General features: G+C 47.8%; 1 protein-coding gene across 2 annotated transcripts in view; it reads left to right on the top strand.

Annotated features, from left to right (window-relative positions):
• RICTOR (RPTOR independent companion of MTOR complex 2) overlaps nucleotides 1-23,940 on the top strand; it is a 1,615,046-nt gene that overhangs the window by 1,168,394 nt on the left and 422,712 nt on the right. For both annotated transcript variants that reach the window (XM_069627164.1, XM_069627163.1), the window contains exon 30: nucleotides 10,133-10,362. In XM_069627164.1, coding sequence (XP_069483265.1) covers nucleotides 10,133-10,362 — 230 coding nt within the window. The remainder of the gene's footprint in view (nucleotides 1-10,132; nucleotides 10,363-23,940) is intronic.

Here is a 23,940-nt window from a genome sequence, read left to right as displayed (position 1 = left end):
CACACAGGCATCTGCTGGCTACTGTGCAAATGGCGGCGTACCCACTTGCATGAGGACCCCCCAACTCTACCTCTCTACCCTGAAGACTCTCAAGTCCACTCTTGTTTGAGCGTAAAGAGAATTCTTCCTAACCCTCATTGACTCTCATTCCAACCATCCTTGCTGGTGATGGGGCACCCAAAGCTCACTCCTCCTATGTCTATGATTATCAACGCCACTCTCACAGTTAATGACCTAGGTGAAAACTTCTCTGCAAACATTTCCAGACTCTCTCCTGGCCTTCCTCCCATTCCCTCCTCCTACATTTTACACTCCGCCTACTCTACCATCATCCTCTATCTCCCACTTTAGTCAAACTAATATTGACAAAGTGCTATCTCTGCTGATGAAGGCTAACTCCTCTTGTGCCCCATCAGACACTCTTGCTCCTCAGCTAGTCAAGCTTATTGCCCCTTTTATGGCCTCTCACCTCACTGAACTCTTCAACTTGTTCTTCGACTCTGCTTTCTTTCCCTCTGTTTTCAAAACGGCCGTGGTCATCCCTCTGTAAATTCTAAAACATGCTATGCTATGGAAACAGAATATAACAAGAGACGGAGAGATCACAAGACATAGGATTCGTAATCAGAAGAATACATCACTAGTCACTAACAAGCCAAGCAAAAGCAATCACTCTCTTGCAATGAGCGCTTTACTAATCTCAACCCTGTGAGACTACCTCCCTTCTCTCTCAACCAGCTGTGAGACAGCCTCCCTCTAGCTAGCAACAGAAAAGCAACCTATTGGTATACAAAGCAATGACACATAAAACATTTCATGTCAACCTACGTGCATGCATACATAATTTCAGCCAGCATAGCATAATCGTATACTGTACTAGTTCACGGTGACATGACATGTACTCTATTCTATTCTAAGAACAGAACATTCCTGTCTCTTTGCACATCGAGACAGTCTCATGCAAAACTAAAACGAGCATTTCTGCGCAGCCAGCCAAGGTTGTTTTCGCAGTGAAGGCTATATATGACAGTCTGCCAAGAGTCATTTTTATTATGGAAACATCGCTTCCACTGTGTCAGTCTGCGAACATAATTCTCTCTCCGCGCTCAGCATGAGCCAGATTCATGATGGTCAAAAACACAATAGCGCCTAGAAACACACTACAATGTGCATTCTACAAAATAACAAGCTAAATATATCTGATTAGATTTCAGAAAATGTCGATCTATTATCAAAACAAACTATAATTCATACGAAATGGATGCTAGAATGAATGAATGGATTAGCCCACGATAAACTATCATAGATACATGCAGACTAACAAACTGTCCTTTCTTAGCATGCTAATCCATTCTAAGATAGTAATACTAGACAAGTAGTGTGGGAAGTAACATGACAGATGTAATTCAAAACATGGATAAGAAACGAGCAAGTCGTGTAGCTAGCTATTCAGGCATAATCATACTAACATAGTGCAGTAGTGATACTGGGACAGTGATACCAATGAAAAAGCATAGTCTCACACTATCGGTAGTGTTCTGTTAAGAAAAGGCAAACCTTTGGCAATCTACCATGATACATAGTGTAAGGAAGAAAGGGGCGAATTACCCCCCGCCCCATAAACAATGAACCGCTTGCTCTTGCACTAGTGGGGTACGCCTCCATCACCCTTCTGCTGCCATGAGGAATAAGGCCTCGGCAGAAGCAGAGGTGGGGTCTATTGTAAGACACACTTGGATTCCATTGTGTGTGCTCTCGACTCCATCTTTGGACTAGGCCGCAATTCAGCACTACGAAGTCTCCTCTCCCATCAGCAGCGCCGCGCACAGAGAGCACTAAACGTCGCCACCTTTTTTGCCTGTCCCAAATCCCCTTCTCACGGATGCGCTGTAGCTTACTGCTACAATTAAAACTATCTTCTCACTCTTCCTCTGAGGTCACTGTCCTGTATGTGAACTGGTCCGAACCACGACTTCTAGCTCATCCATCTCCACAAACTTGCTCCTGCACCTTTCACCCTCACAGTTGGAAAATTACTGCTTGCGTAACCCTGTGCCCTCCTAAGGTATTCTCTTGATGTAACTGAAGTGTGTCCCCGCTGTGCTGACCACCCCAGTGTGCCCCCAATAAACCCAGACCCCTGCCACAGTATATCCTGTCCTAAACTAACATGTCACTCCATTCCACCCCCTCGCCCTGATGTGCCAGACCAGCCCAGTCCCCAGGTTATCGCAGAAGGCAAGACCCCCACACCCTTCTCCTTATCAATGACACAATGTAAGACAATGCCATTATGTATGTGCAATTTATAGGCCTCTAAGATGTATTCAAAGGTATATTGATGCTCATTGTTTATTTTCATGTCCAGAGTAAGTGTATAGATTAGCTAGTGAGGACCAGCCGCCTCTCCGACCTGGCCTTACCTTCACCACGCACGGACCGGCCCAGCTAAATCATGTGATGTGCAACCTCCCGCCAAGTCATCAGCCAATCCTGTGGAGCCGGCCCGCAAAGAACTATATGTGCACCTCCTTTCTAACCAATGAAACTGTAACTTGTAGCCTGTCTAGAACTCATCACTGATGACGCTGTAACACTTATAAACATATTGTATCTGTATTGTTTGCCAGAGCGCTCTCAAGGCAGCAGAGTTCTCTGGATGCTGAATATCATATAAATCTTTGACAAACTCGCAATCAACTCTCGTGGTCTCATTCCCTACTGGGATGTGTCCTTTATTCTGAGTTTATTGATATTGTGGAGAGTGAGTACTTTCAATAGCATGGATACTAAACAAGCTATAGCATTCCATACATAGGTAGATTCCTAAGTTGATGACTGCAAGCACTGCAATGGTGACAAAACGTGGTGCATTCATTCGAATAACCTGGAAACATTTCTCTAAATGATGCATAGCAAGTCATGTAAAAAGCAGGATATATATAGCTCATCCCGGTTGTCATAATGCAAACTATCAAGCATGTGTATTCAATCAAGCATGTCTAATTGAGCGTGTGAACTCAAAAAGAAAACATTACATGGCAAATCATTGCATAGCATAGCAAGTGTAGCATGTCATATGGACATGGGCAACAGTTTCTCTCTGATGTTGTTCATTCTCTTGCACACAAGAGACAGTTGTTAGTACTCCGCAGTCATTAGCATACCAAGTATAACATATTTCGAATGGATTGTGTCCTCCAATGTAGTCCACATCTTTGACATGTAATATATATAATGTCCAGAGCTGTGCACTTCAGAAACTTTTTCAACAGAGGGCGTCCTTCGTAGATGACGTCGGGTCGATGTCCCTTGAAGGCCTCCGTCGAGGGCGATGTCACTGGATGTTCTAAATAGGACGCATGGGGCCCGTAGCCTCAGTTCCGTTTTTCCGCAAACGTGTTTGCTTTGAGAACTTGGCGCGCCTCGTGTGTTTCATCGTTGAGATGTCTTTTTCTTCGACCCCTCTGACTCCGCGGTCTGGCTTCAAGACCTGCCGGGACTGCAAGTTGAAAATCTCGATCACCGACCCGCATCGCATTTGTTTGTGCTGCTTGGGCGAGAGTCACAACACCGACGACTGTTCGAAATTCCAGTCGCTGACTGACAAGGCCTTGCAGGAGCGTAAGGAGAAGCTCCAGGTAGGTAGGGGTTCTAAGCCCAGTAATTCCTGTGCTTATAAGTTGAAAACCAAAGGGGTGTCCACCGACAATTCAAGAGGCGACTCTCCGTATCGGGAGGAGGCCCGAGGTTCTCAGGCGTGGATAGGTTCCCGCTATTCCTCGTCACAACGTTCTCAGAATTGCAGTCGCCTTCTCCGCCCTCCTTGGAGGATGGTGCCGCGAGGAAAGTGGCATGCCCGACAAAGTACTCGACTCCGGAGGAATTGGCTGCCTTTAAGGAGCAGATGTTGGTGATATTTCAATAGCAGGGCACGGTTCCGGTCGAGCCTTCTAACAAAGACGGCAAGGAACGGTCTTGTACCGTGGCTCGCACGCCTTCAGGCTCGGGTCTGCGATGCAACTCGCATCGGGAACCTTGGAGGTCCTGTTCGGACAAGGCTTCGGATAGTCACAAGAGACGTGCTTCCAGGTCTCGGTCCTCGTCTCCAGTGAGACTGGTGCAACCTGCTAAGGGCTCGAAGCCGGCGTCGACTCGTTCGGCACCATGTCTGTCCGACTCGGGTGTTAACGCTTTGCCATTTTATCAGCCCATGGTGCCGTCTGCACCAGTGTCAACGCCAAAGCCTTTTGCGCTGTCGACACTTTCGGTTATTTTTGCCTGCAATTTGCCATTGGAGTACCCTGATTTGTTGGATCCTTCAAGGAAGGCTACGACGAAGTCTGAAGCCTGTTTTGGACTCCAGGCACTCTTCTGTCCCCATGCCAGGGTTTCAACTCCCTCTGGACGACATTTATGAAGAGGAAGAAAGGTCTGAATTTGAGGACCCTGTTGAGCGTGGCTCCTGTCTTTTCTGGAGACAGTCAGTTGGAGGAGTTGAGGCAAACCCTTCATAATGCCAGTGGAGTGGGTTGGACACTTCTCCGGAAGTGGGATTTGGCAGGCCTGAGCCTGGGGCTCATGCTGAGTCTTCGTACAGGTGACTCATGGCTAGGGTCTCGAGTATCTGGGCTGGTCCAGTCCTCCTGAAGACTTTTTGCAGGATAATCTAACAGATATTTTAGATCATGGTCTGTCCTCTGACCCGCTGTTACCGTTTCATTTCACCTTACAGAAAAGGGTGGCAGCTGCTTGGCAGTCACCGGAATGTCTTCCGGCTGTTAAAAATCATTGACAAAAAAGTACTGCCCTTCTGTTAGAGACCCCAGCTATTTATCCACGCACCCCACTCCCGAGAGTTTGGTGGTTCAGGCGGCTACGGCCACCTCGAGGCAGACGGCGTACCCTACTATGCCTCCTGATGGGGCGACACACGCTTCAACGGTTGGGCTCGGAAGGTATTTTCTGCGGGGAGCATGGCATTGAAATCAGCCAAATACACTTGTGCCTTAGCAAGGTTCTCCCACACACTGTGGAACTGTTTCTTTTGTGGCTGAGCATATTCCCGAGGGGGAAGAAAGGGATGGGTTCCTTGCTCTCGTGCAAGACGGCAAGGATGCCATGTGCGAATCTCTTCAGTCGGGTTTGAATACGGCCGATGGTGTTAGCCGGTCTATGGCTGCGAGCACCATTATAGGCAGATTTGCGTGGTTGCGGAAGTCTGGTTTTGCTCCTTTTGTGCAAGCCCGTCTTCTCAACATGCCCTTTGATGGCGCACATTTGTTTGGCAACACGGCTGACAAGAGCCTTGTAAGGTTGCAGACCTCGAAAGCTGCGGCAAAATCTTTAAGCACAGCTGTGCGTCAACCTCTGCCTTTTCGTCCTAGGGGACAGCAGTGGAGAGGAGGTTCTTTTCGTTACTACTCCTCCTTTGGTAGAACTAGAGGGGCCGCCAGTCAAAGGGCCAGCAAAAAAGTCCACTTGGTGGTCAGGGAAATAGAGGTGCCAACGCCGCTCAGGCTGCTTCCTCTTTGCCTTCACACACTGCTGCAACTGCTACAAAACAGTCATTAGGCCATGTCCCATGGTTCGCCGGTTGGGGGCAGGCTAGCTCAGCATCTCGAAGAGTGGTGAGCCATTACTTCGGATGCGTGGGTTCTGGACACAATAGCCCATGACTACTGCCGTCTCTTCCTTCAGCGGCCACACGACAATCCACCAGGGAAACTCTTTGCAGCTTCCAGATCCGCTCCTTGTTCAGGAAATGTTAACCCTGCTGTAGAATGGCGCCATATAGCTAGTGCCTGTAGCGGAGAGGAACAAGTGATGGTATTCCCCTTATTTTTTTATGCCAAAGAAAGATGGGGGGGGGGGGTTGAGACCCATCCTTGACTTGAGTTGGTTGAACAAACTTCTCAGGAAGGACAAGTTCAAGATGGTTACTCTTTCTCAAGTCCTTACAGCCCTTCAACTTCAGGATTGGTTGGTATCTCTGAACCTACAGGATGCTTACTTTCACGTGCCGATTCTTCCCAAGCACAGAAAGTACCTGAGGTTTGCGGCTGGAGACTCGCACTTTCAGTTTTGAGTCCTGCTGTTTCGATTGATCTCCGCCCCACGGGTCTTCGGCAAGCTAATGGTGGTGGTGGCAGCGTACCTCAGGCAAGGGGGGGATTCGCGTCTACCCCTACCTGGACAACTAGCTGATACGGGCGCGCTCTCCCGAGCAAGCATTGGATCACCTCGGTCTCACCTGCCGCTCCCTCCACAGGCTGGGCTTCTCCCTCAATTTTAAGAAGTCGCATCTGACACCTTCTCAACAGCTCCAGTACATCCGGCTGTGTTAGACACGTCCTTGGGGAAGTGCTCGCCTCCCAAGGCGAGGGCTCATCACATTGTGCAGATGGCGGACAAGTTTCAACATGCCCAGAGTCTCCCGGCTTTCAAATTCTTAAGGTCGCTCAGCCTCATGGCATCCTGCATTTTTCTGGTGCCAGAGGCTCGGCTGAGGATGAGATCCCTGCAATGGGTCCTCAAGATGCAGTGGTCGCAGTTCTCAGGCAAGGTGTCGGACCCCGTTAAAATTCCACTCTCGGTCTCCCAGGGTCTTCTGTGGCGGGCTAATGAGGGGAACCTGATGTAGGGGGAGCCGTTTTGGCAACCATGGCTGAAGGTGACTGTAGTGATGGATGCTTCCCTCACAGGACTTGACCGCCAGCGGTCGTTGGTCTCCGTCGGAGTCCAAACTCCACATCAACCTGTTAGAGCTCAGGGCCATCAGGCTGGCCCTTAAGGCTTTTCTGCTGTCTGTGTGGGGGAAAAGTGTCCTGATCATGACGGACAACACAATGGCCATGCATTACCTCAACAAAAAAGGGGGTGTATGGTCACTCCCGTTGTGCAGAGAGGCAATGCAGCTCTGGTTCTGGGCTATCCAGCAGGGAATTTCGATATCGTCAGTTCATCTGGCCAGAGACGAAAATGCGGTGGCGGATGCTCTGAGCAGCCACAGCACGATCTCTCACGAGTGGGAGTTTGCTCAGAAAAGTCCTTCAGGAGATCTTCGACCTTTGGGGAACCCCACAGGTGGATCTCTTCGCTACCAGTCTCAACCGGAAGTGGGAGAGATTATGCTCAAGGGAATTTCCTCCGAGAGGAGCCTTAGGACACCTGTTCCTAGTGGATTGCTCATTCCCGCTGCTGTAAGCGTTTCCTCCAGTCCACATCATTACTCAAGTTTTGCAGAGGTTACAGAGGTTCGGTTCCCACATGATCCTCATTGCTCCGGATTGGGCCAGGAGAGTGTGGTACCTGGACCTTCTAGAAATGTCCATCTGCCCTCCACGCCGTCTTCCCTACCTAGAGGAACTGCTCTCAGGGGAGCGGTGGGGGATGGGGGTCAAGTTCTCCATCCAGAGGTCAAGAGACTCAACCTTCATGCTTCATATCTGAAAGATTGAGGTATAAGGGTTGGGACCTCCCACATGACGTGATGGAGGTGTTGCTTTCGGCCAGGCGGCCTGCAACAAAATCCCTGAACTGTTGCCGTTGGCCTAAGTTCTGCGACTGGTGCAGAGGGCACAACGTTGATCCTTTTCAGTGCTCCATTCCTATTGTTTTGTCTTTCTTACTTTCATTGGCCCACAGGGGCCTTCAAGTGGGTACCATTGAAGGTTACCTAGCGGCGCTGTCTATCTTTAATCGCTCGTCTGAAGAATGTTCTTATTTTAAGATTTCTTTGATTTGTCAATTTCTTAAAGGACTGACTAATGTGTTCCCGCCGTCTCCTTTCCAGGTGCCGGTTTGGGATTTAAATTTGGTTTTGAAATTTCTCATGGGTGTTCCGTTTGAACCTTTACACTCTTGTCCTTTGAGATTTTGGCCTTTAAGACTCTGTTCTTGGTTGTGGTTACTTCCGAGTGAGTGAATTGCAGGCACTTTACTCTAAGCCACCCTTTACTGTGTTCCACAAGGACAGGGTGGTACTGCGGGTACGTCCTTCCTTTCTACCTAAGGTAGTATCTGAATTTCATTTTAGTCAGAAGGTGGTTCTCCCATCTTTCTATCCTCCTCCTCCTCCTGGTAAGGAAGAGGAGCGACTCCATCGTTTGGATCCGAGGAGAGCTCTGAGCTTTTACATTTCTAGGATGTCCAGGGTCAGAGTGGACAATCAACTCTTTGTAGGATATGCTGGACACCGATTGGCCAGGCTGTTACAAAACAGACCTTGTCCAGGTGGATTATCCTCACCATTACAGAGTGTTACCGATTGGCGGATAAGGACCCTCCTGAAGGGCTGCGAGCTCATTACACTAGGGGCATGGCTACTTCCACCTCTCTCCAGCAGGGTGTTCCTATTAGGAATATTTGTGATGCCACTACATGGGCTTCGCTCCACACCTTTGTTAAACATTACTCCCTGGATCCGATCCATGGTCAGGATAAGGCCTTTGGTAAGGCGGTTCTTTTTTCTGCAATCTGTTTGGGCACTCTAAATTCTTTTCCCTCCTCCATTTTCTGGTACTGCTTTGGGAGTCTGTCAAAGATGTGGAATAAGTTGGAGGACACAATCCATTTGAAGAACAAGTTACTTACCAACTGGTAACCTTCTTTCGACTGGATGTTCCTCCAACGTATTCCACATCGCCCTCCCAGCATGCTCCTCTGGAGAATTTCCTATGCTATTGCAGCTTAAATTTCAGCAAGACTATGTGCAGTCAAGCAGGCATGCTACTGGTGCCACACGTTCTGGGGGGAAAAAACTTAAACTGAGGCTACGGGCGCCGTGCATCCTATTTTATATACCGTCCGGTGACGTTGCCCTCAACAGAGGCCTTTGAGGGACATTGACACGTCATCGACGTAGGACGCCCTCTGCCAAAAAAATATTCCGAAGTGCACAGCTGTGGACATTACATGTCAAAGATGTGGAATACATTGGAGGAACATCTAGTCGAAAGAACGTTACCAGTTGGTAAGTAACTTGTTTGTCTCTAGCTGACCAATAGTCTACAATGGACCTGATCATTTCTTTGGCAAAACTGTGCATATCCTCACATCTGTGAAACCCAAACATGGGCATAGCTACAGTGTCCAGCATGTGGACTTTCATCAGTGTCTATCAAGAAGCCTCACTGACATAGGCTCACTGATGTAAGATCATTCATGGGATTCAAATCTGAAATATGTTCACTACCCCTCCTGCATTCAAGCAAGCATCTTCGGGCAAAATGGAGCAAACAAATTGTTGGTTTCATTTGTGTGCTGAACACATTTTATTCTGCTGCAGCACTTCCCTAGCTCACCCTCACTCCAGAGGTTCTCTCCCTCATCTGTCCTCGGTACAGTTTGTATCGTGGCACTCTCGCATAGAGTGATTTCTGAAGAATTCTAGAAAAATGCTTATTTCAACAGACCCTCATGTTACTCGCAACAAGGGTCAATATTTCTCTTCTCAATGAAAACACTGGGGAACGTATTGGTACATATTCTTCTTCCCCTACGTCCTCCTTTCCCAGTCTAAGGCATAGGCAAACACATGCCAACATCTTCTCTCCATCTCTTGTTATATTTTGTTTGCATAGCATTTTTAGAATTTACAATTTACAAGAACAATAGTTCTAAGATAGGGAATCTGTGGGGAGAAGGACTACTCCATTAGCAAGGACATTACCAAAGGTATGCAATTTGTTCTATAACTCGCAGTGTGCCAAGCAAGCGCTATTTGATGTTGTGTATAGACTGAAGCATAGACAGACTGTAATACCTAGAAAAAAACTCCTTCAATACACTAAACCTGGTGTTATGATCATACTTTCTTCATGCTTCCCTAGCACACCAGCTAATGCGTAAGATCACTAAAAGCCAGTTAGAAGCCATCTTCCATGAAGATTAAGGGCTCTGTGAAGTAGTCGGGGAATCTCCACAACTAGCCTTCAGACAACCAATCAGTAAAGTTAATGAATGGCAAAAGAATACTTGCCTATCAAATCTAGTATGTGACATCTTCTCTACCAACACAATTTGTGTGTGTGTGTGTGTGTGTGTGTGTGTGTGTGTGTGTGTGTGTGTAATGTACAGCATCAAGTAGGACTTACTTTACCAATCATAATAACATTTTTAATTGTTCTAGGACCTGCGTTTATGTGCTTGGTATACTATCAAAAACAAAGCAAGGTTGTGATATTCTTAAACATCATAATTGGGATGCAGTAAGACACAGTCGGAGGCATCCTTGGCCAGTAGTTCCTGATGATATTGAACAGATGTACAGTGAACTATCTTCCATACCCAGCACACTAAGTTTGAACTCTGAGTCTACCAGCTCACGACACAACAGTGAAAGTGAATCTACACCAGCTGGTAAGTCTGATGTTTATTAACTATACTTCCCAAAAGTGACTGCTTACCTTTATTTGTCCATCCTTCCTGACAGTTGAATGAGATCTAAGAATTAATTTCTAATGTATAACCTTCCTCCCACTGATTCTCAAGGTTTTGAAATATCACTTTTACTTGGAAATCCTTTTCACAACCATCGAGTGGCATCACACGGCTCTGTCCATTGTATCATAGCGTCAGTGACACCTCCTGCACCAGAACGGATGTTTTCACTACATATACAGAGCCACATCGGCACTCTAACCGCAGCTCTTTTTATTGCAAATATCAGACGCTGCCTTTTTTGTAAGTCACTGTAATCCTTTTGGACCTACATCATGTGTCCCCCTAAGTTAGGCTAAAGCCCTATAAGACTGTGGAAAGCAGATGCCAATCACTGAACATCAATTTTATGTTGTGTGGTTTGTGAGGGTAAGACCACGATATAGAGGATTGGGTATCCCATTAGTCTATGCACTGTGGAAAGCCAGAAGAAAAGGACTGAACAGAGGACATGTTATCTAAAGGGTTTTATTTAACTTAAAAGAAAATGCCTGTCGATCCCTATTGCTAAAATGGGAGTTTTTAACAAACTCTACTAAGGTGCTTGCCAATAGACAAAATAACAAAAATGGTCCTCTGTCCAAACCTATCCCATAATATGGCCCTGCCACATAAAAGAAAAACTAGGCAGAGTCTGCTCCTTCAGAGTTGTTCACACCGATCTTTCCGAGCTTCCTGCAATGCCTCCTTGTTTCAGATCCAATGCTTATCCGTGGAAAACAGTTCTCCCTGATGTTAACACTTCTTGGCCATCTGTCAAAGTTCCAAAAGTTTCTCAAGTTTGCAAAAAAATGTTACTGAAAAGATCTAATGTCCAAGTAGTCATAGGTGGAGCAATACCTCCTTAATCCCTCTCCACCACTTGGTTGGGTTTCTCCCTAAAGAAACAGTCACCAGTTTCATTTGGTGCCTGTGGCGAACACCTTGCTTGGCACCGATGGGTAGCCATGATTTTAGCAAGAAAATACAAACCGGCATCGACGGACCCACCGTATTTGTAGACGCACTGGAACCAGTAACGGTTGGTACTGCAGCCTGCCTCAGCTGGGATGAAAGGGGTCAATCTTGCATACCCTTCCACCAGACCGAGCAAAAAATATGGATGTCCCAGGAAAGATGATTTTTTGGGCCAATTGCGTGGTCCTTAAGGAAGTTAAATCTTCATGTGCCTTGCTAAGTATTAACACTGCCTCTGCAAGGTCAGTTCAGAGGCAGCAGCAAACCTCCAAGAAGAGGAGGTTTGCAATGGTTTAAGGGACTTGGTGGAAGACAGCAGGGAGGCAGCATTTTAAGCTCTTCAGACAGATATGGGTACAGCCGATTGTGTGGTCAGAGCTCTGGGAACAAACACAGTTGTAAGGTGACGCACATGAATGCGAATGTCAGGCTTTACAGACAAAACCGCTAGACATGTCAGACTGACACATCCTTGTAAAAGTTTAAGAAAGCTAAGATCAAGTCATTAGGCCAGTAGTGCAACAACTAACAAGCCTTCCGTTAGATCAACCTTCTCTGGAGGCAGTGGTTCGGACCATTCCTGCAGTTTCTTCAGAGGGTTAGAGACAGTTTTTCGACAGCCAGAGGAGTACAAAAAAGTTTCACAAATCCAGAAAGAGAAAGAAATTAGCAAAAGTCCCAATCTTAGACTAACTCAGCTTCAGCAACCACTCCGAAACTTGTTTGACTCGATACTGAAGCATGTTCAGCTTAGTAAGATATTACTTCAATACCTCAGTGCAACAGGTGGCGACATCTGGGTGCTGCCTACCTTTCATATGAAAGCCTAAGGAGGTTTTTATCCCCAGACCCAATTCTCTTGGAGGAATTTAAGACCCTGCTATAAAAGGCAGCGATCGAACCAGTTGCCGAGGCATAGAGTGAGAAAGGAGGGTAATGTTTCATTACTTTTAGAAAAGTAATGAACAATTCTAATGGATTCCTTCCCCTCAAGGATTACTCGTATATGAGATTCTATCTCCAGCGTAGCTTTCATTCTGAAATGCTGTGCCACTAGGAGGCGCTGCTCTGAGTCGACTCTGCTAGAAGCCTCTACACAGTCTGCACCGGCCTCCCATCCTCAGCCACATTTTTCTGTGGTGGCTGCAGCCTCCTTGTATTCTAAACCATCGTCTTTGTCCTCCTCAAGAGCCACCCCCAGTTGTCTTTCCAAGGAAGACAAGGTCCAGGAGTCTTTGAGAAAACACTGTTATGCCTTATCAGGATGCCCTTTTAGCCGCGGCCAACGAGAAGCTATGACGGGAGATCGGGGAATTTCTGCCTGACACCTCTCTCGAGACGCTAGCCTCCTTCAAGGCCGGTCTGGCAGATGCCTGGGCTGTTGCGCAGGACCTCATGTAGTGTTCGGTCTCCCACATCGACACAGCCAGTAGAGGGCGGTGCCGGGGGTTGAGATGAGAAGGACGGCGTGGATCCATGCCACTAAGTTTTCTTCTGACGTGCAAGAACGAATCCTAAATCTGCCTTTGGCGGATGTGGAGCTCTTTCATTTGTCAACCATTGACGAGATGACAAAGAAGAAAACCTCCACTGAGACGTCAAGTCCTTGGCCATCCTGACAAAGCCAGGGCAGAAGTTCTTCCCTCATTCTCAAGACAGGACTGAATTCCAACCCTGTGCTTTCACGGGCTTCAAGGGGTTGCGGGACCGCATTATGCGGAGGCCTTACAGCGACAACAGTAGGAAGCAGCAGAGGACAAGTCACAGGTTTTTCCGCTCCCCCTCCTCTGCTCCTGCCTCTGACACCAAGAAACAGTGACATCATGGTCGGGGAACACAGCTCACCTCTTCGTTGGATCAGGTCCCCGCCTTTTTTACGGGAGGTCCTTTCGCTCTTGGAGATGCAGGTGGTGGAACCGGTTCTTCAGTCAGGTAGGGGCTCTGGTTTCTACTTCGGGATTTTTCTGGTCCCGGGAACAACCAGGCTGTCCTGAGGGTAGTTCTGGACCTGTCATTTCTCAATCTGTCTTTACCGCTCGAACGCTTCAAGAGGATTACTCCTGCGCACATAGCAGAGTCTCTGTGTGCAGGGGGACTGGATGTGTTCCCTAGACCATAAGGATGTGTACCTGCATGTCCCCATCTACTCGCATGAAACACGGAACAAAATGGGTTTGATTGCCCTAGTGGACAGGTAGCATAATAGGGCAAATACACAAATTTAAACAAGAAAAGGATTGCTGCTACCAAGGGGTTGACAACCAAAGTGGCTATATTGTTTGGAGCCTAATTGGTTCAACCAATAATTTAAATAGAACTAATGATCAAATCATTTGCATTAGGTGCCAGACGAAAAGGCAGACAGCCAAGCAAATATTTTAGTTAAAGGGGGTGATATTTTTGCTTTTTGCAAACATTTTGTGCCATGGGCACACACATTTGACAAAGTTAACATAGAAAATAGTAACGAGAACCAAAAGTTACTGATGATAAAATCTAAAAAGAAAACAAGGGAAAGAGGTGTAGAAAGTTTAGAAAACCCCAATAGTTAAAGTGGCTATGAGGGCCGCATGGGGTCTCCTCACAAAAATGTGCTCATGTGTAACTATTACTGTTCGCTACACTCGATATAGGAGAAATAGTGAAATGCCTATTTGCAATAATCAGTTTAGATAAAATACTCTATCTCTTCTCCTTTCTCTAACATTTTTGTCCCGGACCCCATCCAGGCTGGCACTGACTGTCTGGTTCCTGACCAGCTAAGGCTTCAGCATGCTCAATTTTCGGATGACAAATCGGACTTCAACAGGCCAGGAGGCCCTCTACTCGGTCCCAGTATAAGAGAAAATGGACTAGTTTTTGCCATTGGGCTAGTGACAAGGGTCTGGATACTGTCCTCTGGTTGACGTACTGACCTTTTCAGCGCACCAGGCTCGCTCTGGAGGAGTGCAGGTGGATACTTGCCGCACTTATTTGGGGACCATTGGGGTTTACAAGAATTCTGCTGAGTGTGTTTTTTCGGCTGCCAACCCGGTGGTTAAGGCCCACCACAAGGGGTTTCTAGGCTTTTTCCACCGGTGCATAGGCTGCATCCGGTCTGGGACTTCAATGTGGTTCTTGCAGCTTTGCAGCACAAACCTTTCGAGCTGATGGCCTCCGTGGACATCCGGCTGGTAACGCTAAAAATTGGTTTGTTGTTAGCCCTCGCCTCTGCCTGCAGGGTCAGCGAGCTGCAGGCGTTGTCTTTGTGCAAGCCCTTCACCACGTTTCACCACAGGGTCATCTTGTACACTCACCCAAACATCTTGCCTATGGTGGACTCTGTTTCATCTCAATCAAGAGATCTGTCTGCCGGTGTTCTTCCCGAATCTGCCTTCAGAGGCAGAGACGGCCTTCATTCCTTGGACCTAAAGAGTGTCCTCAGGTTTTATCCCTCTCGGATGAAATCCTTAAAGAAGTTTGAGGCATTGTTTGCGACTTTTGAGGGATAATCCCACGGCTCTCAGGCTTCCAAGGCTTCTGTCTGCCGTTGAATGGTTCAGGTCATTTCAGAGGCTTTTATGGCCATGGGCAAGCCCGTCCTGGAGGGGATTCATGTCCATGCGGCTAGGGCTAAGTCCGTGGCAGTCGCGTTTCAGTGACATGCTTCTTGGGAATGTCATCAGCAGGGCAACTACTTTGGCCACTCCGTTGTCTTTCTGCTGCACTATTCCCTGGACACCAGCTCCAGGCGCAATGCTGAGTTTGGTCAGGCGGTTCTGCAGAACCTGTTTCCTTCTTCCTAGATATGAGGCAGTCAGTCACGGCTCCACCCTATGGTTTTGTTTGGTGGAATTACCCACAATTGGAGTTACTCACCTTAGTGACTAGAGTACTCAAAGTCGATATTCCCCTTTCCTCCATACGTCCCACCCACCTTCCCCAGCTAGTATGCCAAAGGCTAATATGTAATAAGTGTAGCCAGGTATCTAAGCGTCTGATGTGTTCAAAGGGTACTGAGGTGAGGCGCTTGAGGGTGGGGCCTCGGTGGGGCATTCCCACGGCCAAGCCCGCACCCAGTACTAAATTTAAAGCGGAAGCTCAATTTTTTGTTACCAAAGGCTCCAGTACCATCCCCATGTTAGGGACGCCCACAGGGATGGAGGAAAGGGAGCTCTGGACTATGAGTACTCTAGTCACTACGGTTAGTAAATTTAATTCAATGGATTGGTTTTCTCCTGCAGATTCTTCATCTTGATATCCATCATCCAGCTCTGCTGTTAAGAAACTTTTCAACAGGGGGCGTAGTGGACCTTGATCGGTGGCTCCGAAAGTGACATTGTGCTTCGTATATATAGCACGTTACTACGCCCCATGCTTCAATTCCTTTTTTCCGCACGCTGCATCGGGAACACGACTCTAGTTTACTCAATGTTTTGTTGTACCTAGTTGTAGGTTTTTCTCAGAAAACCTTGATATGATGTTGTCTCACAGGGTTTCGGGCTTCAAGTGATGCTGCGATTTTGAGGCCAAAATATCGTTAACCGAACCCCACGACGTATGTCTGTTTTGCCTAGGTGTTGGTAACTACACGGAGGCCTGCACATCGTATGCAAAGAAACTGCTGAAGTCCTTATGTGAGAGGGCCGGTAAACTGGCTTTGGGCCGACCAGTCTTCGGAGGCCGAGATTGTGGAGCCCACCTCCGAAAGGGAAGGAACGACATTGCAAGAAGACTAAGATACTGTCCCACTCCAGGAGCTATTCCTTGTCTTCTCCCTTGCGGAAGAAGAAGCAGCATCACTGCCATCGACACATGTCCGGAACAAGGCAAGCCCTTGATGGGGCTGACCATTCGAGAAGAGTGTGAAAGTTTTAAAACTTCCATGCTTGAAATGTTTAGGCAATAAGTTGCTGTAGATGCGGCTCTGGATCCCAAACTGCAAGCTTTCACGTTAAAAGTGGTGCTCGGTGCTCCCAAGCCAGCCACTCTGTCAAAGTCAAAAACCCCTTGGGTGGCCCTCCTACCAGGCATGAGTCGCTGAAGAGCCGTAAGGCCGAGGCCCGCGATGCCCATCGGTTATCAGTGTGTCCCTCAGCGCCGAAAGAACCTGCAGTGTGGAAAGCTTCGGCTTTAAAACCTATTCTGAGGCCCACAGCGATTGTTCATTTGTGTCGCTGTCGAGACCGTGTTTTTTCGACTCGATGCAATCCATATTTGGCTTTGGTGACAACAGTGATCCATTCAACCCTGTTTACACGGGAGCCGGCGGCGTCAACTTTGTCAACGATCGGGCCGATTTATTGACCCTAGCTCAAGGTCTACAAGACGCCAGTGGTCTGGATACTTCCCCAGACCTTGATTTTCAACAAAATCAACACTATACACTTGCTAATATCGAGTTCAGGGATGTGGTTCACAGGGTTGTTGACACCCTTGGGTTGCGTGCGTCTACCACACTTCTTCATTGGTATGAGCTCACTGACATTTTGGACGATGATCCCACAGTTGAGCAGAACATGCCATTCAACTGAGCCTCCTTATGGTAACATCCTTCTACTATTCCACCTGTGAAGGCCACTTTTACAGGGAAGTACTAGCCGGCAAGAGGTGACGCATCTTTCCTCGGCACACACCCTTCCTCGGAAGTGTTGGTTATTCAGGCTGCCACATTTCCACCTGACCTGCAGCATCCACTTCCAATCTGTCTACAGACAGAGAAGGAAAGAAATCGGGCGCATTGGCCAGAAAGGTGTTCACCTCTGGCAGCATGGCGCTCAAAGCCACAAATATAGCCTGCAGATTTATGGAATGCTGTGGAACAGGCTGCTGAATATGTCCCTGAGGATGCCCCCCGGGACGGATTTTTACAGCTGGTGGAGAATGGGAAGGAGGTAGCCAAGCAGTCATAGCAAATGGGCCAGGAAGTAGCAGTCTGTGTTGGCAGAGCAATGGGTTCAGCAGTAGTAATGAGGTGCCAAGCTTATCTAAAAACTTCTGGCTTCTCTCTGAATGTTCAGAACAGGCTGCTGGACATGTCCTTTGAAGTTGACATGCTTTTCGGTCAGAATGCGGACGAATCCTTGGAAAAGTTGAAGGAATCCAAGTTGGCTGCTACATCATTGGGCCTAGCGGTGCAGCCGGCCAAGCCTGCACCTTCGCCTACAGGGGCAGAGGCTATAGAAGTTTCGTAACCTATGGCAGGAAGGCGCAGCTCCCGCAAGGCAGGCAAGTACAGAGGCGCTTCTTGCATCCCGGAAGGGGCAGAGGGGCATCTAGAGGCCAGCAAGTAGCAACAGCAGCGGAGACACCCACACCCTCTAAGCTGCTTTGATTTTTCCCCTCCCATGATGCACCAGTTGGACAGTTTGCAGGGCATTGGCCCCAGTGGCAGGAAATCAATTCTGATGCCTGTGCCCTGCAGTTGATTTGGTGGGGCTATTGTTCGCCTTTTCTAAAGAGGCCTCCAGACAGACCTCTACCTCCCGCAATCCAACTGGGACAGGAGCTCCAGGAAGAACTGAGAGCCCTGTTGTCGAAGGGTGCTGTGGAAGAGGTACCTCCCGATCAGAGAGGGTCGGGTTGGTATTCCCAGTATTTTCCGGTGCCCAAGAAAGGACAAATACAGGATGGTGACGTTGAGAGAGATTCTCCACGCTCTCGAACTTCAGAACTGGCTAGTGTCAATAGACCTACAGGACGCTTATTTCCATGTGCCGATATACCAAAAGCACAGGAAGTTCTTAAGGTTCCTCATAGGGGACAAGCACTATCAATTTAAAGTGCTTCCCTTTGGGTTGACCTCCGCGCCAACGGTCTTCACCAAGCTCATGGCGGTAGTTGCAGCTCACCTCACAAGTTCCAGGGTCCACGTATTTCCATACCTGGACAACTGGCTGATCTGGGTGAGGTCGGCGGTCCAAGATTTGTCTCATCTAGAGGACACCGGCCTTCTACTGCACAGGCTGGGCTTCCCCCTCAATGTGACTAAGTCCCTTTTGACGCCATTTCAGCGGCTCTAGTTAATCAGAGCAGTCCTAGACACCTGGGTAGGGAAGCCTTTTCCTCCCGAATAGAGAGTCAGCAACATATCCCAGACGGTGAATTTCTTTCAGAACCACGCCACCTTTAAAACGGCTTCCTTCCTCTGCCTCTTGGGGTCTTATGGCCTCCTGTATTTTCCTAGTGCCTGAGGCCAGGCTGCGTATGAGATCCCTCCAGTGGCTCCTGAGGGATCAGTGGTCTCAGTATCTGGGAGCATTTCCAACCAGGTAGTCTGTGAACTCGGCTGCTGGAACAAGCGCAGCACTCTATTGGCGGGTGGAACTCTTCTGGCCTCCTTGGCCCCAGGCCCAAGTGGTCACAGATGCGTCCCCGAAGGGTTGGGGCGCCCACTGTAAGGATTTGCAGGTGAGAAGTCTCTGGTTTCCATCAGATGCCAGGTGGCACATCAACAGGCTGGAGTTGCTGGCCATCAGGTTAGCCCTGGGCGCTTTTGCCCCATCTCTGAGGGAAGCATGTCCTCATCCTGACGGACAACACAGTGGCCATGAAAAACCTCAACAAGCAGTGTGGGGAGCACACCCGCCCACTCTGCACTGAGGTAATTCACTTGTGGTTTTGGTTGCGAGAGAACCAAATCTCGGCTGCAGCAGTTCATGTGGCGGGGGCAGAGGACCCCTTGCCAGATGCTCTGAGCAGGCAGAGCACCGTCTCACAAGAGTGGGAAGTGTGCCAGGAAGTCCTAGAGGAGGTCTTCGCTCTCTGGGGTACCCCAGCAGTGGGTCTGTTCACCACGGAGTCCAACAGGAAGTGCAAACAGTTTTGCTCAAGGGAATTCCCAGCGAACTGCATACTGGCTGACGCGTTTCTGGTGGAATGGATCTTCCCTCTCCACTACGCATTCCCCATCCCCCCCGATTGCAGTCCTCCCTTGGGTTCTCAGGAGGTTGAAGAGATTTTCGAGAGACCATGATCTTGATCGCCCCGGATTGGACGAGGAGAATGTAAGACTCTGATCTCCTGGATCTGACCGTCTGTCCACCTCACCGGTTTCCTCAGCGTTCAGATCTCCTAACCCAGTCGTGGCTCTTGAGAGGATGAGGTATGATGAGTGGGACCTCTTAGAGGAGGTACTTGAGGTGTTGCAAGCTACACGCAGACCTTCTAAAAGATCTCAGTACACTGTCTGGTGGAGAAGATTTGAGGCGTTGTGCAGGGAATGCAAGACTGATCCTATCTCTTGTACCACCACCACAGCGATGGAGTTCCTTCTGGCACTGGCTTCTTCAGGCATTCATGTTGCCACAGTCAAAGGGCATTTGGCGGCCCTGTCTGTGTTCAAGAGGTCCCCAGACCAAGGTTCCTTTTTCACTGTTCCAGTCGTGGCCCAGTTCCTGAAGGGCCTTCTCAACAATTTTCCGCCAACCTCATTTGTTGTCCCAGATTGGGATCTTAATCTGGTTTTAACCTACTTAATGGCGGCTCTGTTTAAGCCTATGCACTCCTGTTCTTTGCTGCTGTTATCCCTCACATCTGCTAGGAGGGTTAGCGAGCTGCAATCCTTGTGCTGCAAACCTTGTTTTCTGAAGTTCGTGAGAAAGTCTCTCTTAAAGTCAGACCCGGATTCCTTCCTAAGGTGGTTTCAGAGTTTCATCTGTCTCAGTCGATTAAATTACCTGTCTTTTACAATCCTCCACATCCCTCAAAAGTGAAAGAGCGGTTCCACTGCCTTGATCCCAAGAGAGCGTTAAGTTTCTATGTTGCTCGCACATCCTACTTAAGGAAATCACACCAGTTGTTTGTTGCCCATTTCTTGTCTAGAAAAGGTCTTGTCATCACTAAACAAACCCTGTCACGTTGGATTATTTTGTGCATATCAGAGGGATACCAATCGGCAGGCAAAGAGCTTCCTGCGGGCATCACCGTCCACTCAACCAAAGTGGTTTCAGCCGCTACACCCCTCCAGAGAGGGGTTCCCGTTAGGGATATATGCCGAGCAGCCACTTGGTCATCCTTGCATTCATTCACCAAGCACTATGCCTTGGATGTTGCCTGGGGAGCTGATGCAAAGTTTGGTAGCGCGGTTCTACAGAATCTACTGGTTTAAATCTTTTTGCCGTCCTCTGTTAGTCAAGACAAGATTCCTCCCATCCATCCCCACTCAGAAAGTACTGTGGGTTGTCACTTCTGTCCAAACGAGAAGGCATCTGGTGATGGCTCTTCAATGACCGCTTCTGTCTCATTCTTTTTAAAAAGAAGAAACCATTTTTTCCGTCATTGTTGTGGGGGGATCACCCTGATGGGATGTATCCTTGTTAAAGTGTTTACTGGCTGATTAGCCTCATCCTGTGGTTTTTCCTTTTGCAGCATTCAAACACGTGGGGAAAAAGGGAGGCGCTGAAGCAAGGGGCATAGTGGCATGCTATATATATATATAAACGCCTGATGTCACTTACAGAGCCGACGATCGAGATTCAGACAAGATGGATCGACGATAGACTGCCGAGTTGAGGTCCACTACGCCCCCCCTGTCGCCCTGTAATTTTGGGTAGGCACCACGTATCTGCCCACTGATTTGACTTTGCATCTCTGTGTTGCTGCTGCCCTGCAACATGGGCAGGCCCAATGGATGTGATCACCATGTACTCTCTTTTGCACTTTGCGTATGATGTATTACTTTTGCACGTACCACGATGTTGTAATTCACCTCTTATGCTTCCTTTTCTGTAACCTGAAGCACTGAAACTCATTTTTTAAGTTTAAGCACCTAGAAAAAGTCAGTGTTTTGTGCGCTATATAAATAAACAAAAGTAGTGCTGGATGATGGATATCTATCAAGATGAGGAATCTACGGGAGAAGAATCCATCGAAAGATCATTACAGTGTTTTATTTCTGCTTTTTTCTACTGTTTTTTCTAATTTGTACTTCTGCCCTTTTACATTTACTGCAAAATGCTACTAGAGGTGTCTAGTACCCTAAGATGGCAGTGCCACAAGGTTTTTGCTGGCCCTTTCACCATATTGTTCTTTGGCCTTCTTCCTGCCTTCTCTGCTCAGAAAATGCCATACATGGAATGCCCTTTGCTGGGGAAAGCTGCTCCTTTTGCGGTCAAAAGGGGTGGGGGTTTGTGTGAGAGCCTGGATGTTGGGACTGGAACTGTCTTGTTTCCAGTACACATCCTGGTGCCTGTTGCTGGGCAGATGTTACGGCATGTGTCTATCCATGTGTTGCAAACAGGGGACATTTCTGAGAGTAGAGATCACTCTGGGGGAGGGCATGTGCCTTGTCGTTTCTGTAAGATCAAAACAGTAAAGGAATCTATTAGACCCCTGCTTCTGGATTGTGAGTCTCTCTCTGAAAATGGACTTGAATACTTTGGTACATTTGTGTCCAACACTGAGATAGTGTACCCAGAAGTAATTTGGTGGAAATGCTTCACAGAAAATCGGTACAATTTCTATCGTTAGTATGTTGTTTGATGGACACAGAAGGATTTTAATGAAATAGAATTTTTTTTTCTTTTGTGTAATGGTATCGAAGATTATGTATATATTTTAAATCTTCACATGTCATAAAAGATGTAATCTGATTTGCAAAATGTAATTTTGTAAAAATGTAATGATTTTTGGAAAAAATAAAAAGTATATCCATGATGGCTGTTTGAATGGTGCAGAGCCTTACCATATATGGAACTGGGCAAGCCTCCGGTTCAGATCTTGGATAAAAGGAGGTCTCCTGCAGCCATTCTTCACATCACAATCAGAGGTGCCCTAATAAATGCACGCTCCATGATAGCCGACGCCACAGAAATAGCTGATCTACTCCAGTTATGAAAAATGGACTTCCTTGCTATTACCGAATCCTGGCTACACTCTGCAGCAGGCCCGGCAATCTGCTAGCTATTCTCGAGGACTACACACTCCTCAGACTAGATCGAACTAAATCCTGAGGTGGAGGCCTCGCCATAATTGCTAAAACCTGCCTTGCCCTGAGACTCAGCACAACACAGAATCTTGACTCTTGCAAATCCCTTACAGCTAAATTACCCATCACTGACACCCAAACTTTGACCATCCACCTCATATACAGACCCCCTGGCCCCTTAGGTTCTTTCGAAGAAGACCTAACCAATATCCTATCTGATAACCTCAAAAACTCTTCACAAAGCTTTCTCCTAGGCGATCTTAACCTAGGGTTCAGCGACCCTCTAGACCATAATGCCACGCAAATCAATGATACCCTTGCTGAACTGGGGTTTACCCAAAAAGTGACGGGTGCAACCCACATTAAAGGAAGGACCCTAGATTGGATAGCAGAATACAACTGCCAGACTTCCATTACTTCCATAACACCTCAGCCCTGGTCAGACCACCACCTGATAACTTTCACCTTAGAGGCTACACCTACCTTACCCCCCGACCATAGCCTAGCTCCTGCCATTCTCACAAGCAATAAAAGCAACATCACAGCAGAGAAACTTACTCCTTTGATCCTCCCCACTTTGAACTCACTACCTGACCATACAGAGACTTTCATCTTTGTAGAGGAGTACAATAAAACGGTGATCTCATCTTTAGACAGTATAGCACCACTAAAACTCAGAAAGAGTAAACCTAAAAAACACGTGAACTCCTGGTTTCCCCCCCCCCATTTGAAAGCCATTAGACTAGAAAAACGTAAAGGTGAACAAATTTGGAGACGAGATCCCTCTGTCGCCAACTAAAACAACCTTAGTAAACTAGCCTCTTTCTATAAAAAAGAAATTATCCTCGCCAAACAAACCTCCTTCAACCTGCGTATTACTCAAGCCAATTCAAGTACTAAAGAATTGTTCACTATCCTTAAAGAGATGGAAACGCCCATCCAAGCCCCTGACGCTTGCCTGAAGGATAAAACATGGTGCACCAGCATTCAGAATGCACTAGCTAACAAGGTAGCAACTCTCCAAGCCAAGATCGACAATAAGAAACTCTCCACCTTGCCCCTAAGCCCAACAAACCTTCTCTGTCAACGCCCCCTTGCACTCCACAACCCCCCTCACGCCCCCCCCCCCCCCCCCCACAACTCCCTTCCCGCTTCCACTTCAATAAAGTAACCATTGTAGAGGTCGAAAAAGTCATCCTCACCCTCAAACCTTCAAACTGCCAAGGTGACCCCTGCCTAGCACAAATTATAAACGATGCTGCACGTGATCTCTCCCTATTCATAACTAAACTCATCAACGATTCCTTTCTACCGGCCCCATACCTAATAACTTGAAACGGTCCTGGGTTCAAACACTTGACCCATCCATACACACCAACTACCGCCCCATCACCACAGTCTTTTTCCTGCTTAAAATACTAGACAAGGTTGCTTACATTCAGATCCAACAATATCTGGAATGCAACTACCTCTTAGGAGTACGCCAGTCAGGCTTCAGACCCCAACACAGGACAGAAACTGCACTGTGCGGATGATACCCAGATCCTCATCCCGTTGACGGGAGACTACAACAAGGATTTGGCCTTTGTGAATAGAGTGTACCTCATCATCCAGGCATGAATGGCTTCTCACGG

This window comes from Ambystoma mexicanum, chromosome 6p (assembly GCF_040938575.1).
Source record: "Ambystoma mexicanum isolate Mex_15411 chromosome 6p, UKY_AmexF1_1, whole genome shotgun sequence".
Taxonomy (NCBI): domain Eukaryota; kingdom Metazoa; phylum Chordata; class Amphibia; order Caudata; family Ambystomatidae; genus Ambystoma; species Ambystoma mexicanum.
The sequence above is the reverse complement of the archived record's forward strand: the minus strand, read 5'-3'. Positions and strand labels throughout refer to the sequence as shown.